We start from the raw sequence: 16,109 nt of genomic DNA on the forward strand, positions 1-16,109 counted from the left end.
CTATCGCCCAGCGACGCTGTGTCAATTTTGATGAAGCCAGCACAGTTGATAAACACCTTGGGTCCCATGTGACACATCGTAACCAGCTGGGTCCTGTTCTCCAGGCGTGTGTTGTTCTGTTTTAAGATCTGGAGAAAGAGGAAGCAGCATTAAGTTTTACTGTTCAAACCCAAGGATTTACCAGGAAAAGCAGAGGATTCACGCTGGACAGTGCGGTATTCAAAGCATCTGACATAACCGAGACCATCACAAATCATTAACTGTTGCCCTCTGCCTGTGTCTCAACACTGCACGAAGGGAGATGACTCCCCGTGGAACAGCTCCAGCTCGCAGGAAAAGCGTTGGCTTTTTGCCTCGTGTTTTCTGCAGTATGGAGGCGTCCTGATACTGTGACAGTGCATCCGCTCCTGTGAGTTCAGGAGCTAGCTCGTACTGACAGATCTGCTGAGTTGCGTGGGTCTGTGAAGGACACAAGTCCACAAACAGCTTCGGGGTTAGGCGCAGTGAGGTAACACATATGAAAACCCGCCGACGGAGCTGTCAGCTGCATCTGGCACGCAGAACTCTGACTCAGCTCGTCGCAGCACTGCCATCAGGCCAACTCGCACACAGTTCGGGCTGCTTTGTTTTTGTAGGCAGTGACACAAGCCTCCTTACCTTTAGCAGATGAGTGCCTTTGCGTGGTCCCAGGCCACACACATACTGCAGCAAAGCCTGGCTGTGAGGGTGAGCAATTGCCCGATTGACATCCACTCCCACCTCGTTCACACGGTTTATGAATTCGCAGTAGAGGGCATTCAGCAGTTCCTCCTTCACCACGTGCTCCTGACAGAAGGGAGAGGCATTAGCCTCGCAAGGGGATGTGTGCAACGCTTTGCCATAAAGCAAGCAGGGCCAAACGCAGTAGACTGGCTCTCAGGTGCTGTACCGCACCTCAGAGTTACCCCTGGGAACAGCCTAAAGGCAGGAGGCAGATGAGCTAAAGAAGGCAGAAAAAAAGGTGCTGTGTAGCCTGAACGTGGCACAGAACAGGCAGAACTTGCACCGGTTCAGCTTGGGATACTTTTCCTTGACAGAAAACAGTCCCAGGTCTCCCAGGCCACTTTATTTATTTATTTATTTTCCCCTCCCAGAGATGGATCCCCCCTAGCCAAGGATCCTACAAGAAAACCTTACCTGCAGAGGGTGGAGTTTCAGGCAGAGAATATCCTCATCAGAGCTGCAGACCTGGGCAAACTCTATGAGAGGATCCTGAATGCGACGAGCAAGGGAGACTGCTTGACGCAGCAGAGGTGGGTAATCCCGGAACTCATTCTGCAAGAGGCCAGAGAATCACATTTTGTAGCACAACATGCCAAGACGTCAGACAAGAACTGGAACACAGGAAGCATTTGGTGCTCAGGCAAAGAGAACCGAGATTAAAGACCCACAGGAATGATGCTGTAACAAGGAATGAAACAAACCCATCCACTCAGCCGAACAAAATTGATTTCAGAATGCACCAACATCTACTTTGTACATCTGCTGGTGCCAATTTCTTCAGGGAAACCTAAACAAGATGCTTTGCCTTGACCCAGGGATCAGCATGTCACTTTCTAGATGGATCGCATGAGGCAGTGGATGACACAAGGCTGGGCCAGCACAATAAACAGAGGCCAAGACAGCCTGAGTAAGACTAAGAAGTGTCTAGAATAACAGAAGGCTCACCTCAGACTTCTTGCTGTTCATGTAGAGGATGGCCAGTTCATTGTCCACCAGCTCCACTCCTATAGAGGACAGCTGCTGCCCCTGATCCAGCTCATGAACAATTCTCTTTACATCCTCCATCAGCATCTGAGCATCCCTAGGGAGAGATGGCCAAGGGTATTGAGGGGAGAATGCAAGACTGCACTTTGCTACATACTCAAAAACTGTTTTGGGGGCTGCCTGCTCCTCCTCCTGCTAACTGTACAAACAATGACACGTGAAGGAGCACAAGGAAAGGACTGCAAAGAGACCTGGAAGTGGAAGGAACACAAAGACACTTGCTCTGACCTGTTCTCGCCTGCGATTGTCACCACGTGAGGCTTCTTGTTCAAAAGAAATTTTTTCAAGGTTTCAATATCCTGTGCCTGGAAAGAAAAAGGAGAGACAGTTCAGAGCAGAAAAGCTGTGGAGAGTTTCTGCATTGAATTAGCTACTAGTCTTGGGTTCCTATTTCACAGGGAAAATCCTCCCTCACTGCTACCTTGATCTGCCACCACGACATGGATCTAGATAAATACCTTCTCCAGAGGCCCTGCAGACAACTGCAAGGACAAACATGAAAGCTGTGCAGAGGAGAGAGTGATGCTGTCATGCTTCTGTGTTTCAGAATAGCAGTACAAGCAGGGAATGGAAGTTAAAAGCCTGTCCCAAGCTCCAGTAGGTCCTGCAGCCTTTCACTATTACAGCGTGACCAGGGAAAGGGGAGAAGATTGCCGTAGCTGTGTAACCACAGAAGCTCACAAACCGCAACCGACAGAACTCAGGAATGGCAAGGTCCTGTCACTCCCTGTAGGAGGAGCAGCAGGAGCGAACTGGAATCTAACTGAAAGCCTCTCCAGCAGGATAATTACAGGGTGGAAAAAAAAAGGCAGAATTCTTGCATGCAGGAGTGACAAAGCCTGCGCTGTCTTCAGACTGGTTATTCCTCACCAGCCCACAGCATCACCCAGTACCAAAAGCCACCTGAAGGCACTAGTCTCAAGACATGAGCTGCGCCAAGGCTCACCTTCTTCTCTCTCTCTTCCTCACGCCAGGCATTCCTTCTCTTTGTGAAATGTGGCAATCGGAGGAAGTCTGTAACCTCGCCCTCTCCATTAACAAGGGCGCAGAACACGGGGTGGTCCCTGCAAAACAAAGATCACTCAGACACAGAGGACTGCTAAAGCTGAACACAGATCCAGAGCCAATTCCTCTCCTCCTACCTGGCTGAGGAGAAGGCAATGCCTAGCACCCGAATCCCCTTCCCTTGGTTTTCGTCCATGAAATCATCATCTTCCTCCACTTGCTGATCAGGACGGTATGAAGCTACTTTTAGCCAGTTGTACAGCTTGCGGCTGCAAGCCTAGCAGAACGGAGGAGAGACACGAGTGAGAAAATCCACTGCAGGTGCCCTGGTATAGCCCTTCTCCAGAGGGAAGGTCAGGGGCTGCTCAGGGCAGCAGGACAGAAGAGTCTGCCAGGATTAGGACCAGGTCTCCAGACACACAAAGCCCATTTTTCCTCCCACTGAAACATCTGCTTCACTCTCTGTCTTTAGAACCTGACTCAGACCTCCCACTGTCCCCTCCTCCTTCCCAAGTGCCTGTATATGGCCTGTGAGCAGCCATCCTCAGCAGGCTGCAGGACTTTTAGCATTTGTTAATCCCAGCTCTGACTCGAACCCATCTCTCCCCCACCTCACCTTGAGGACGTACTCCTTGGCCTCCACCAACAGCTTGTTCTTCAACTCTTTAGCCATCTGCACGTAGAGGAACTGGTTGAGGGACCGCTCAATGGCCATTGTACGCTGCCGATTCCACTCCTGCACCTGGTGGCTGAACTCATCCCGATAGTAGAACTGTTTGATTTCCTCAAAGTATGTCTGGTCGCTACCGTAACTGCAAAAAAAACGAGAGGGGGAGATAGAGACAGGCTCCAAACGCCTGCATTGATGCCACCACTATCAGATTCCTGCACGGGGATGTGACAGTAGCACCCGATTCAGGAAGCTACCTGGTAAGTACAGAGAAGAGCCAATCCTCCCATCCAAGACTCCTTTAGGTGCAAGAGCTATGCTGCTAGACAGACCACAGCTGAACGTTCTGCTGGCAGCACAGAGAGGACTGACACAGGGGAGCCCACAGCCACTGCAGCACATCCTTACCTTATTGCACAGTGCGGCTGCTCAGATGTGCAGGGAAGAAACCAAGGAGCCACACAGCAAGGGTGATTTGGAAACAAACACTGCCTTTCACAAAAAGCCTAAAGGCTTTAGAATTTGCTTTCAAATGAATAAGCCAGATGTCTTCTAGAGTTTTCAGTAAGGTGATGATAAAAGCGAGCCCCCTGAGGCGGCTTATCATTAAGGCACAGGAAACCACCAGACCACGACCTCCAGGAGCAGTCTGGGTTACAGAGGAGCTCTAACAGCACAGCAGCACTGGATGAACGAGCTCTGCCAAGGCACAACCAGCGAGGACTCACCCCTCCACTCCTTTCATGTCAATGCTGATGTCTATAGTCAGCAGCGCCTCATCCTCCGCCAGGCTCATTTTCAGGAACTGGTCATCTCGCAGCTCCTTCACAGGCTTGTTCTTCAAGTATTTAAAGGAATAGGCATAGTGGGCTTCATCGATATCCTGGGAGAGAGGAGAGAGTCAGTATGCAGGCAGGGCATTCACAAGGAGTGACCCTACTGTACACTGGTTTTCATCAAATACCCCGTCACCCCTATGCCTGCCAGTTTAAGTTTCCTTCCCCAGCACGATGCAGTGGAATCTGTTCCCAGCTCGAGAAACAGACTGTTCCAGCAACTGAAGGCAACATCTCAACAGTAAGAATCAGGTCTGATGAAATGCTTAACTAAAAATGCAGCATGCTGCTGAGCTGGCCTCTCCAACAGCCCAGCTCACACACTGCTCTAAGATTTATTCAGAGTTGCCACTGACACGGGAGAAGTTTCCAGATGCAAAACAAACATTTGTGTTTTATTTAGATCCTTCACCAAATTGACCCACAGAGTCAGAGCTTCCTTCCTTACCTTCTTCCCCTTTTTGGTTGGTGAAATGTTGATTTTAGCTCTTTCTTGGAAAGTCTGTCTCAGGACCTGCCTGACCAAAGGCTCTCTGGCTATCTGCAAAGCCACCATGTACCGGGCTCCTTCCAGCACAGCTTCTGGACTTGGGAACTGACTAAAAGGAAAAAAAGCAACATTAAGCACTGAGACTTGAGAACATGCCAAGATCCTCTCTCCTGCTTCACCCGCAGGCCCTCAGCAAGGATCCCCACACACTGACCTACACACGTAGTCCTTGGCCAGCTCCAGGGGCTCTGCAGGGAACTGCTCTGTCTCGTGCCGCTGGTAACTGTCTCGGAGATTCTCTCCGAACTGCTCGGGTGTCAGACCAAACTTTTTAGCCAGGCTGTCTGGGGGGGAAACAAAAAAAATCACAAAAAATGATGAGAAGGATACTGTAGACTATACTGAGCAAAATTACCAGTCCTCCAAGTAAGCCACACAGCCCAGAAAAGCATGCAGGCTAGGCCACAACACACTACGAGCTCAGCGTGACAGAGCAGAGCCCTTACCCAGCCCAGCTGTTTGACAGATGGTGTACATATCCCGACGGGAAGCCTGCTTCAGCTCAGGCCCTTTCTGCTCATCATCTTCAGCATCCTCTCCTTCACCTGCGGGAAGTGTATGCTTAGCAAGGCCTCTTTACAGAGGCACACTGTCAGCTGCAGTGTGTCAGCAGCACAGCAAAGGGGACAAACACAATCTACACTGTGCAACACAGCCCCTAAATCCCATGAACACAACTGAAAGGTCACAGTAGCCTTACAATTATTCAGCGTCAGACAAACACCCTGAAAATGCTAGCTTTTCTTCAATTTCTCTCTTTTGCCTGATTTTAACAGCAGTGTCTCTGGGTTGTATGCTAAAACACAGATCAGGGTAGTTGGATCTTTGCTTTTACCCCATCACAAGGGGCGATATTCTGTCCCTTGGAAAAATAACATCCTGTATGACAGATTTTAAGCATTTTTAGAGATGTCTGGAAGACCTGGGACTAACCTGAGACGGAAGGGAACCGCAGAGATGGTCTGTGCACACACAAAGGCTTTTCAACAAACTTTCTTACTACTCTTTTGAACCAGGACTTTGAACCAGCCCGGGATTAGGAGACTTATCAAGTTTGGGGACAAACCTTCTTCCTCTTCACCATCCTCTCGGATACGCTTTTGCTTCTTTCGAGCAGCCTTTGCAGCATTCTGCATCTTGGGGATGTCTCGCCCATAGTACAGCAGGAAGTGATTATACACGTCCTTCAGCTCGTCCATGGACTGCACATCCTTCAGCCTAGGACATGCAAAGCCAGCATGTTACATCCTGCTCACAGCAGAGCTGTGGGCAGAGCGCTCACGGAACCTGCTCTGGGACAGGTCAGGCAGAAGGAGTGCTTGGGCTCATCTTCTGAAGGAGTTTTAAATATTTCTCTTTGCTGGCTTTGTGGTGAGGCTAAAATCAATGTCATGCAATGGCCAGAGGGTCAGTGTTGTACAGATAGGTTGGTACACATTTTCAGTCATTTTGGAATGAATTCAAAAACGTCATGGCACCATACCTCTCCATGTCAGTAGTATCAAGGGCCCTTATTCCATCAGCCAAAGGCTTGTCTGGGTCAGCAGATATTTGCTCATACTGGTAGGCTTGCATCTTCTCAAACAGACGTGTCAGGTTCTGCTTGCGGATCTTCAGCTGGGTCCACTAACAAGAAAACAGAAATCTCCAGTGAAATGCACTGTAGCTGTGCGCCACGTTTATCTCCTCCCTTCCCAAACAGGGGCTCCTAGAGAGGCACTCCCAGGATCTCAGGATATTTTCTCTACAGCAGAAAAGGAACTTGCACTCCTTGCAGGAAAGGTCACTACACAAAAGGATCTTGGTGAAGGGAAAGGACTATTTTTTGCACCCTCTTTTGTCAGATAATCCTTTAACACCACATGATAGCAGAGATGCAAAATGAGTAAAAAAAAAAAGCACAGAAGGTCTCCAGCTAGGTGGGAAGATAAAATAAATGCTGATGGGATAATTACCAATGAAAACACCCCTCACCTTCTCATCCCACTGCCAGACTCTCCACAGGTCGTTGATGTGCAGCTCTGGCTCTACGTACTCCTTTCTGTAGAAGGCGATGAAGGGGACCTAGGTCAGAAACGAGACTCGTCAACACCAAGCAAAAGGAGAGTGCGCTGCTTCTGGCAGCCAGGAGTCCAGAGATCGCTCCTGTCCCACGGCGGAGAACAAGCTGATGGGGCAGCGATGTGGGAGATGTACCGAGTCGCAACACAACTCGAGACTGTTCCACCAAAGAATGCATCACATACACCAGAGAGCTTCTGTGACATCAGGCAGCACCTGAGATAACAGGCCGAATGGACCATGCAAGGTTCAAGAGACTCTGGAATTCCTCCACCTCATTTATCAATTTGTCCAGGATCAGGCAAACAGGGCAATAGCAGCCCCATCAAACAGGCCTTAAAACCTCTGCTGTCCCATCTCACACGAGATGAGCTGCACCTTGCAGAGAAGCACCATTTTGTCACAAGACAGGCAACCAGGTATGGCACCTTAGACCTGACTACTTTGTTACCCTAAATACCTCCAGCAGCCCCTTGACTAATCCTGCCTGGATAAGGAGACGGTGACTCAGGCTTTGCCTCGAAAACGAAGCTGAGTTATGAGGTACCTCAAAGTGTTGATTTCTCATGAAATTCAGGGCTTCTTTAATCTTCTGGATGGTGCTGGGCCCCTTGCGGCTGAAGCTGCTGGCGGCTTGTCCACGATCAAGGTAGTCAGAACTTTCCTAAAAGGATAAACAACACATTATGGTGCTTAAAAGAGCAGTCCAAGCTAAGGCTGGAAAATGGTGATCCCTCTGTTAGCTGGAAATACAGGCTTAGCTACATGCTGCGATTTTAGACCACAGAAAAGCACGACTGGCTTAAAAGAAAACACAGAAGCAGCATCTGGCCAATGTAACCCATCGTTAAAAGTAGATCGCAGCTAATATTAGTTTATCCCTAAGTGCACAGTGGCTCAGAGATCTTTCAGTCTTTTATGACAATTATTCTCTCAACGTCTCTGTGCTGCTTTTTGTCCTGTTTTATCAACATGGAAATGAAGACGTGTGTGTTAAGTGACCCACTCAAAACCAGAGAAATAGAAAAGTATCCTGGGCATGACGTTTCTCTAAGCAAACTCTTGGAACGTCTCCAGGCTAGAAATCTATAGCACCTTCAAGTCACCAGCCATCTTAGGACAGAAGTCCCAGGCATAGCCCTTTACCTGCAAGGAGATGGTGGGTGTTGCAAATGCATTCCTGTAAATCCAGTCAGCTTCTTCCTCCAGCTCGTCATCTTCAGCATTCTTTACTGGGATGGATCGCAACTGTGAAAAGACAACAGGATTAGCAGAGGCACATACAGCACCAGGGCTCACTGCAGCGTTTTTAGGAAGCCTGGAAATGACTGTTTTGAGCTGCAGATTGCCTCTGGGGTCTCAGTAGCTGCCACACCCACAGGGCTATGCTGAGGACAGCTCTTCAACACCTTCATCTGAGCACACAGCAAATCTGCATCAGCTTTCCAGTAGGTAAAAAAGCCAACAGGTCTGTCAAAGACGTGTGGAAAAGCCTGCAAAGGTGCGTAGCCTTCTGTGACAAAGGATTCAGGGTATCTGTGCTTCCTACAGGACTCCCAAGTCCCTTGAAGTTACATCCTCTGTTCCAGTCTGCCCCTGCTCCAACCTTGTTATCACTTTTCTTGCTGCAGCCACAGAATAACAGAACACAAAACAGCTCCAAACCCTCTCTGGGCATTTAGACCAGCCACTTCTCTTTCAGGTGGAGCCTGCTCTAACCATCACCGACATCTGTGACTACGAGAAGACATCTGAACGAGCCACTTATGGCCAGGAGACATTACACACAGCACTCCCTCGTGCTGTACACACTGGCACGGAAAAAAGGGTCCTTTGAAAAATTGGCAGCTTCAGACATCACATTTCACAAAGGCAGGTAACAAGCTTCTGCACAGAACTGTATTAACATACACTAAAGGGAGATCAAAGGACACTGACTGTCCAGGGAAAACCTGAATAAGAGGCAAAATTAAGTGAAAAATATGAGATAACAGAATGATTCCTAGCAGCACAAACGGGACTCCACACGGACAGCAGTATAAATCGCAGCCACTCAGATTATTTAAAGTGGGTTACAGAAACGCCTTGCAAGGAACAGTTGTGTCGGCTGGCACAGCTATAGGGTGGAAAGCCCCAGCCAGCCTCTGGCACTGCAGCATCCTCTCGTTACAGAGGCACAGCTCACGGGGTTACTAACAGCACCAAACAGAAAGGGCATCTCAGCAGAGCACACGCCCTGCACCGCACCCAGGAGAGCAACACTGGCACCCAGTGGCCAGAGCGAAACTATGACCGGTGCTAAACCCCCTCCGCGTTTACACAGGCAGAACAACTCAGTTTCACTGTTATGTTGGAATGTGGAGCTTCAGCCCGCACATTTACGGTGGGATAGACAAAAAGGGAAAGGAGATACCAAAATCCAGGCAGCAGCCGGGTGAGAAAGCTGGCCTGCAGGTCCCAGGCCTGCTGTCCTCAGTGGGCACTGAAACGCTTTCTGTTTGTACACCCGTCCCCTCTTCCCTCACCTGGAACCTCTCAGGCATGTCTGTCATGCGTATCTCGTTGTCCTGGTCTGTTAGGTGACTGCTCTCCAGCTCACTGGGCTCGTACATCTCAAAGATGCTACGGCGACTGACGCGCTTCTTGGCAGTCTTTTTGGGTCGGACGCGGGTCTCCCCTTCAGCCTCTTCATCCTCGTATTCATATTCCTCCTCCATCTCTTCATCATACTCGTTGTACTTCTCAAACTCATCATAGTCGAAGTCCACACCGAAGATTTCCTGGGCTTCCTGCAAGGCACTGGAAGGCAAAAACTATCCTTCAGCCCCACGATGCAGTTAAAAACAGCGTTCTGGCCACAGCACCTAAGTTTAACCTTTGGTTTTGCATCTAAGCTAAAAAACTGTGGATAGGTACACAGATATTTGAGCTTTACACGCAAATACTTCTCTTAAGGGACTGGTTTTGGCATTCCCATAAAAAAATCTAGGGAAGAAAGGAAGAAGTCTGTGACTTCTTCAATGTCTGCCCCAAAGCCCCGTGTTTAAATTCACCACATTCCTTTGGGGAAGGAGACCAGCAGTATCCAACCACAAGCTGAATCACATTGCAGTTGCAAGAATCAAGTAATCTGAGCACTTGAGCACTGTTTTTAAGGCTCCAGGCCAATTTCCAATCAATACTTACGCATCGGTGTATCCAGGGAGCTTCTTTCTCCATTTGGGCTTCTTCAGAGGTTGTCCGTCGTCATCCACGATGAAGTCATCGATGTCTGGACACGGAGAACCATTTTAGCAGTCAGTGCGCACACACGCTCAGCCAGTACCTCTGGCAAAGCTCAGCTCAGCCAGCGCAGCTGTGCGCCTCCGCCACAGGCTTAGGCTGCTGCCTGCTGCCAGCCTGCACAGCTACCCACAGCATCTCCTTCACCAGCCTCAGAAATTCCAGGAGCCTGAACCACAATTACAAGCTAGAACAAAGTTTTAAACCCAGGAAAAGCCGTCCGGTAGCTATCTGCAGCTCAGCGCACAGAAAATGCACTCAGAAAAAAAAGCCTTCTTGCTTTGGACCCTTGACAGAAAGAATTTCTGCAACTCTTTTAGCCCATCACCACCGCTGGTGCCAGACTAATGCCCAAGAGCACAAGTAGGGCAGGCATGCACAGTGCTACTAAGTGCTAAACCGTGCCGCCACTTTCTTTGTTTGAAGCGTTTTCATGTCGAAGGGAGCTTAGAGCAGACATTCAACACCTCAGCGTATGCAACATGCTTCTGGACAAAGCCGTTTAACAGACAAACTAAATCTGCTACCCAGAAATGTTTAATTCTAAAGATAGCACTAATCAGACCAACAAGAGCTTGACCACAACAGGGCTCCAGCTTTTGGTTAACTGTAGCTCAGGGGAAATCTTAACTTGGTTCCTGCGCTTTAGCACTATGACAAACTTCAGATGCAATTGGCCATCCATACTCACCAGATTCATCTTCCTCCTCCTCCTCCTCTTCTTCTGGTGGAGCAACGGGAGCTTCAACAGCTTCCCCTCCCTCCTCGCCTTCACCATCCTGAAAGATTTCTTCAGCAATGGCTTCCTTCTCATGCTCTTCCTTCCCGTAGTCCTCCTCTTCATCATCCTCATCATCGGACATTTTCCGCACGCGCCTGAATTTTTGCTGCAAGCAAGAAGTCTTGTTAGCGCGCACACCTCCTGGCACGGACGCTCACGCTCCGCGCCATCTCTGCCCGGCCAGAACTGCGCTTCCTCTGCTCCCTCTGGAGGGGGAGCAGGACGGAGCCCAGCACAGGCTCCCCTGGCTCCAAAGGAGCTGTGCTGCAGGTAACTTTTCCACACAGGAAAAAGTCACTGGAAGGTGGGCTCTTCCGAACCTGCGTCGCAGAGGTGGGAGGGGAGGAGCACGGCAGACGTTACAAACAAGCACAAAGCGTTTGGCAAACCCTCGGAGCCAGTGCCCAGTTGCCTTGGCAAGGAGAGAGCGCAACAAGCGCCTTGGCAAGGAGAGAGGCAAGGAGAGTTAGCAGCAGCGTGGAAACAACTCACCCGTTTGACTTTAACGCCCAGGTTCTCTTCGATGAGGTCGAAATCGTCGTCCTCCAGGCGGTCATCAAAAGCTAACAGAAGAAAGCAGAGGCGAGTTACAGCCTCCCTTCACTGACGTGGGAATGGACAAGGCAGTACGAAGGGTACAGCTCACCCAGGCCACGCAGACAGCGAGGGCAGAGGGAGAGCTCTGCTTCTCCAGCAGGGCAGTGCAAGAGTTAACACCGCAGCCCGCTAACAACCATCCCACCACTTACTGCGCTTTCTCTTTTTGTGGCCAACGTCGTCTTCAGAGTCGCCAGAGTCACTGGCTTCTTCCTCCTCTTCCTCCTCCTCATCGTCATCATCGTTAATGAATCCTTTCAGGTTCCCTTGCTCATCTTGATCATCCAGATTTTCCTCCTCCTCTTCCTCATCTAGGGTGGAGGACAATAACCACCACGTAAGTGTCTAAGGCTTATCTCCAAGGCTCTTGGCTCGGCTCTGTACAAACATTTTCCTTTGCACTATCTGCGCAGGGAGCCTTTACTGAACGCTTTTACTGACACAGAACCCGGCCAGGTGCTCACGCCGGAGCCCCATTTCTCCTTTCACGCCCTCTCTGCAGAGGGAACAGGCGGAGCGGTCACACCGGGAGAATTCCTGTGCTTTTACTGTTTACTATCAAACTGCGCATCCCACGGGGGTGAAGAAATGTACTTCCTATTGCCAAATATAAAAGCCATCTTAGCGCTTTGAGGAACGGAAGCGCTTAAACAGCTGAGAACATCGCCTACAGATGGCCACGCTATTGCTGCACGGTTACTGCTGCATCCACAGAGTGAGGAGACGTAAAAACAGAGCTGCGAGGCACGCAGACAATTCAGCCTCCTCGGCGCAGACAGGAAGACTCACCGTCCTCATCTTCCTCCACAAATTTCTTGGTTACTCTGGGAACGACCTCCCCGTCCTGGTTGTACTCCTCCTCCGACTCCTCTGCCTCACTTTCTACGAAGTCAGACATGGCTGCGGCGTCTCACGCGCAGGAGCTGGGGAGAGAGGACGCATCCATCATGTCAGCTAAGGCAAAAGCGTTTCAAATCATCTCTCCAGGTCCTGAATTGCCCAGAGGCGCCCCTGTGCCTGAACGCCCCTGTCACCAGAGATCAGCCAAGCGAAGCCAGCAGCCCCGCGCTGTCGGCTCCTGTCAGGCTGCGTCTCAGCGAGCAGGACACGACCGTCGCAGCCGCGCTCGCCGCACAGCCGGGCTCTGGACCAGCGCACGTAGCCACAGCCCTTCACCCCGTCCATCCCCTCACGGCCAGGAGAGCGACCCTCCGCCGCCCCTGACGCAGCGCCGGGTCAGGCGCACCGTCCGACCAATTAGGACCTTAACGTGATTAATCCTCGCTCGCTTAATGAAGCCGGGGTGATCCCCAAAGTGGCCTTGGCTGAGTGCTGAGTGAGGCTCCGCCAAGAGCCAGGGAGCCCCGCCGAGCAAACGGCACCCTGGAGGGTGCTGCCCAGCTCAGCACCGTGCGGATGGAGCCACAGCTGGCCCAGGACACCCCACGTCGGGTGCCGAGGGGCAGAGACCAGGAGGGAATGAGATTCTGCAGCAATGGGGTCATTTCCATACCCAGAACCTTTTGTTTGATGTTCTCCCCCAGTGGGGTTTCTGGAAGCAGTATAAACCAGGGCTGGCACGAAGGAAAGTGTTTGCCCTTCCTAACACGGCTTCAGCTCCGTCTCCTCGAGCCTGTCACTTCCTGCGGTTGTAAGTCTGCTCTGATTTTCAAAGGTTTTTTTTTTTTTTGGTTCCTTTTTAAACAGGCCAAAACAATAGAAGTTTCCGAAGTCGGCTATAAGAAAAACCTAACCGATTCCCCACACGGCTGTGAGGGTAACAAAGGCAGCCCAGGAAGAAGCAGCAGCCTTTGGTACAAAGCAAAGCTCCGAGGTATCAGATCTAAAGCCAAAACCTTCGCGGTAAATTACTTCTGATGCAACACGACAAAAAAAAAACAACCCTACATGACGGGGAGCGATACCTGACCGTGCCTCCAAATGCTGCAATAACCATCTCCCCACCTGACCGAGGCTTTGCCGTGCCACATCTCGCGTGCAGGGCTTCTTGTTCTGCCCGCAGCCGGAGCACAAACACGGCAACTTGGAGAAAAACAGGGACTCGCTTCTCACTTAAAAAAAAAAAAGAGTGGAAAAAGGCAGATCTTGGGGAATATTTTGTCTTAAAATATTAATAGCTGCAAAGGAATACGTTGGCCCCGCCTCATTAAAGGAAACCCACGAGAAAGACAAGGGAAAACCTCTGTGAGCGTTCAGACAGGAGCAGGTAGCAGCTCATACTCCCTGGCCGAGGACGCCGGGGCTGCGGCCAGCACCTCCTCACCACGCTCAACACGGGGACAAATCGCGGCGGGCCAAGGCTGCCGCCCCGCTCCCAGACAGCACGTCGCTGTCCTGCCGCGGGTACGGGCTGATCCCCGTCCTCAAACGCATCCCTCTCCGAAACGAGGCGTCAGAGGGCGAGGCAGGCGCCGGTTAAATGTGTCTCCCCGCATTTTGAAGCAAAGGCCCGCAGAGGACAGGAGCTGCTTTGTTCGCCAGCCTCCGCCCGAGCACCGTGTCGGTCCCACGCTTTCTCACCCGTTCTCCTCTCTCCACCGGGGTGTATTACGCACGTAGCTGCGGAGCGAGCGACTTCCACAGCATTTCCCAGCCTAACACGCTTCCTTCTGCCCGCGACGGCCACCCAAAGCGTCCAGCAGGACAGAAACCCCCCCGCCACAGCGCCGCGTGTTCTCTGCCGGCGAAGCGTTTCCCTCGCAGCTCCACCTTTCCTCTTTACCACTCCTTCCGCCGCTTCCTGGCGATTTCAGCTCGCGTCAAGCGAAATCGGTCCGGGCACGAGGAGTGGCAACGGCTCGGGAAGCCCACCTCGTTTAAGGAGCCAGCCGAGCAGGTTCCTTGAAGCCAGCCACCCACAAGCGCTGGGTGCTTCGGGCTCCGGCGAAACGCCCCCCAGGACGGGGTCACTTGGCACGGTGGGTGGAATTAAAGGTGGCTTTTACCACGGAGACGTCCAGGCAGATACGTACCGACGGCGCCTCGCCCCCCTTCCCCCTTGGCAGAGGCATTTGTCTGAAATGACACCGCCAAGGACGCGGGCGGCACGGTGGGGGCAGCAGGGGGGGACGTGGAGGCGCCTCCATGCCGAGCCCAGCGCCTCAAGCGCTGCCTCCACGCCAGAGCAGCTCGGGGCCGTGCGGTTAGCCGAGCTCCGCTCCACACCAGGGGTGCGTGCACTTTGCTCAGCTCAAGGGCACGGTGGCAACCTTCCAGAGTCCACGAGCTCCTTTTAAGCGGAGCGACGCCGAGCAGACAGCTCTCCCTGCTGTCAGCACGCGGAGCGTAGGTCCCTGCTCACATCGGGCTGGGCGCCACGGGTGCCGAGCGGCTGCGGGCACCTCCCCGCTTCGGCGAGGGGACGACGACGGCGCAGGGCGCGCTGGAAGCCAGGTGCTCGCGTACCTGCCAGGCCTCGGCCGCACACCCAGATATCCGCTGGCAGCTCGGCACGGCGAGGTCGCAGCGCTGGCTCTCGGCGTATCCCGGGCAGCCAAAGGTAACTCGTTACGGCTGGGAATCCAAACTCGTTAAGTCTGGGAATCCAAACACGCCGCGAGCAGCTGCGGAGCATCGGGAGCCGTGGCACGGAGCGCGCCTGCGGGGCGGGGACAGGGCCGCGGGGGCACCCCACTGGAGCCTCACACGCGGCTGCGGGACGAGGGAAACCAGAGGCACCTCCCGCTCTAGCGTCTCGCCGGGAGACACGTTCAGCAGATCCTGCTGGACCCCGTCCCTCGGAGCAGTCCCAGAATATCAGTGGCAACGCAGAAAGCAGGAGAAACTCCCCACTCGAGGCTCAGGCCGGGGCGGCAGCACACTTTGCAACAGCAGGGGTGCTGGGGGGAAGCAAAAACCCCGACTGCTCCCTGTCCTTCACGGCAGCAGCTATGTGACCACGCTAATTCTGTTGCGTTGTTGGTTTTTTTGGCCAGAGATTGTTTTAGCCTCTGCCACTTCACGATTCAGCTCACAGCTCCCTGGGGATCACGCAGGTCCATGGAAGCACCTCTGCCAAAGCCGTCACCGAACACTCCTGTCCAGCTCTCGTTTCAAAGAGAAAACGGCTAAATTGGAGAAGGTTCATAAAGCTCTGTGACAACACGAAGGCCAGGAAACTTGACTCGATTAAAATGTAGAGCCTAAGGAAGCCCAATCTATTCATTTTGTCAATGAAACGCTCATGAAATGAACGTTAGCATGGTGGAAGTACGTCCACAGGAGTAAGACTGTGACAAACGGCTTGTGAGGAAAAACCCCAACCAAGGGCAAAGGTAACGTCACCGCTCCAAGCTCTTACAAGGAACCAATTTTAGTTTTTTTTTTTAAATAAAAATGCCGTATTTGATCCCTTGCAGGCATCTCCTCAGCCATGCGCTCTTCCTGAGAGCCACTCCTTGGGGCAGGCAGGGACTCCTGCGGGGCTGACCTCCGCTGGGCCCGCCCACCCCACCACAGCACCAGTTTCACAGCTGCTTTACCAACTTTTGAAGTCGGGAC

The 16,109-nt window shown here is 52.0% G+C and overlaps 1 protein-coding gene across 2 annotated transcripts in view; it reads right to left on the reverse strand.

Moving 5' to 3' along the window:
* SUPT6H (SPT6 homolog, histone chaperone and transcription elongation factor) overlaps positions 1 to 16,109 on the reverse strand; it is a 28,668-nt gene that overhangs the window by 10,730 nt on the left and 1,829 nt on the right. The window contains exons 2-25 of one of the 2 annotated variants that reach the window (XM_080563050.1): positions 13,514 to 13,660; positions 12,378 to 12,511; positions 11,741 to 11,899; positions 11,484 to 11,554; positions 10,902 to 11,097; positions 10,115 to 10,199; positions 9,454 to 9,727; positions 8,075 to 8,176; positions 7,476 to 7,592; positions 6,842 to 6,931; positions 6,351 to 6,493; positions 5,934 to 6,085; positions 5,314 to 5,412; positions 5,022 to 5,151; positions 4,766 to 4,916; positions 4,210 to 4,364; positions 3,428 to 3,623; positions 2,949 to 3,088; positions 2,753 to 2,870; positions 2,035 to 2,111; positions 1,708 to 1,843; positions 1,177 to 1,314; positions 658 to 825; positions 1 to 128 (exon numbers count right to left, since the gene is read on the reverse strand). In XM_080563050.1, coding sequence (XP_080419176.1) covers positions 1 to 128; positions 658 to 825; positions 1,177 to 1,314; positions 1,708 to 1,843; positions 2,035 to 2,111; positions 2,753 to 2,870; positions 2,949 to 3,088; positions 3,428 to 3,623; positions 4,210 to 4,364; positions 4,766 to 4,916; positions 5,022 to 5,151; positions 5,314 to 5,412; positions 5,934 to 6,085; positions 6,351 to 6,493; positions 6,842 to 6,931; positions 7,476 to 7,592; positions 8,075 to 8,176; positions 9,454 to 9,727; positions 10,115 to 10,199; positions 10,902 to 11,097; positions 11,484 to 11,554; positions 11,741 to 11,899; positions 12,378 to 12,486 — 3,134 coding nt within the window. In that variant the 5' untranslated portion in view covers positions 12,487 to 12,511; positions 13,514 to 13,660. The remainder of the gene's footprint in view (positions 129 to 657; positions 826 to 1,176; positions 1,315 to 1,707; positions 1,844 to 2,034; positions 2,112 to 2,752; positions 2,871 to 2,948; positions 3,089 to 3,427; positions 3,624 to 4,209; positions 4,365 to 4,765; positions 4,917 to 5,021; positions 5,152 to 5,313; positions 5,413 to 5,933; positions 6,086 to 6,350; positions 6,494 to 6,841; positions 6,932 to 7,475; positions 7,593 to 8,074; positions 8,177 to 9,453; positions 9,728 to 10,114; positions 10,200 to 10,901; positions 11,098 to 11,483; positions 11,555 to 11,740; positions 11,900 to 12,377; positions 12,512 to 13,513; positions 13,661 to 16,109) is intronic. The other variant, XM_080563049.1, reaches the window with a different exon arrangement.

This window comes from Anser brachyrhynchus, assembly GCF_964034855.1.
Source record: "Anser brachyrhynchus genome assembly, chromosome: 20".
In the NCBI taxonomy this organism is placed as follows: Eukaryota; Metazoa; Chordata; class Aves; order Anseriformes; family Anatidae; genus Anser; species Anser brachyrhynchus.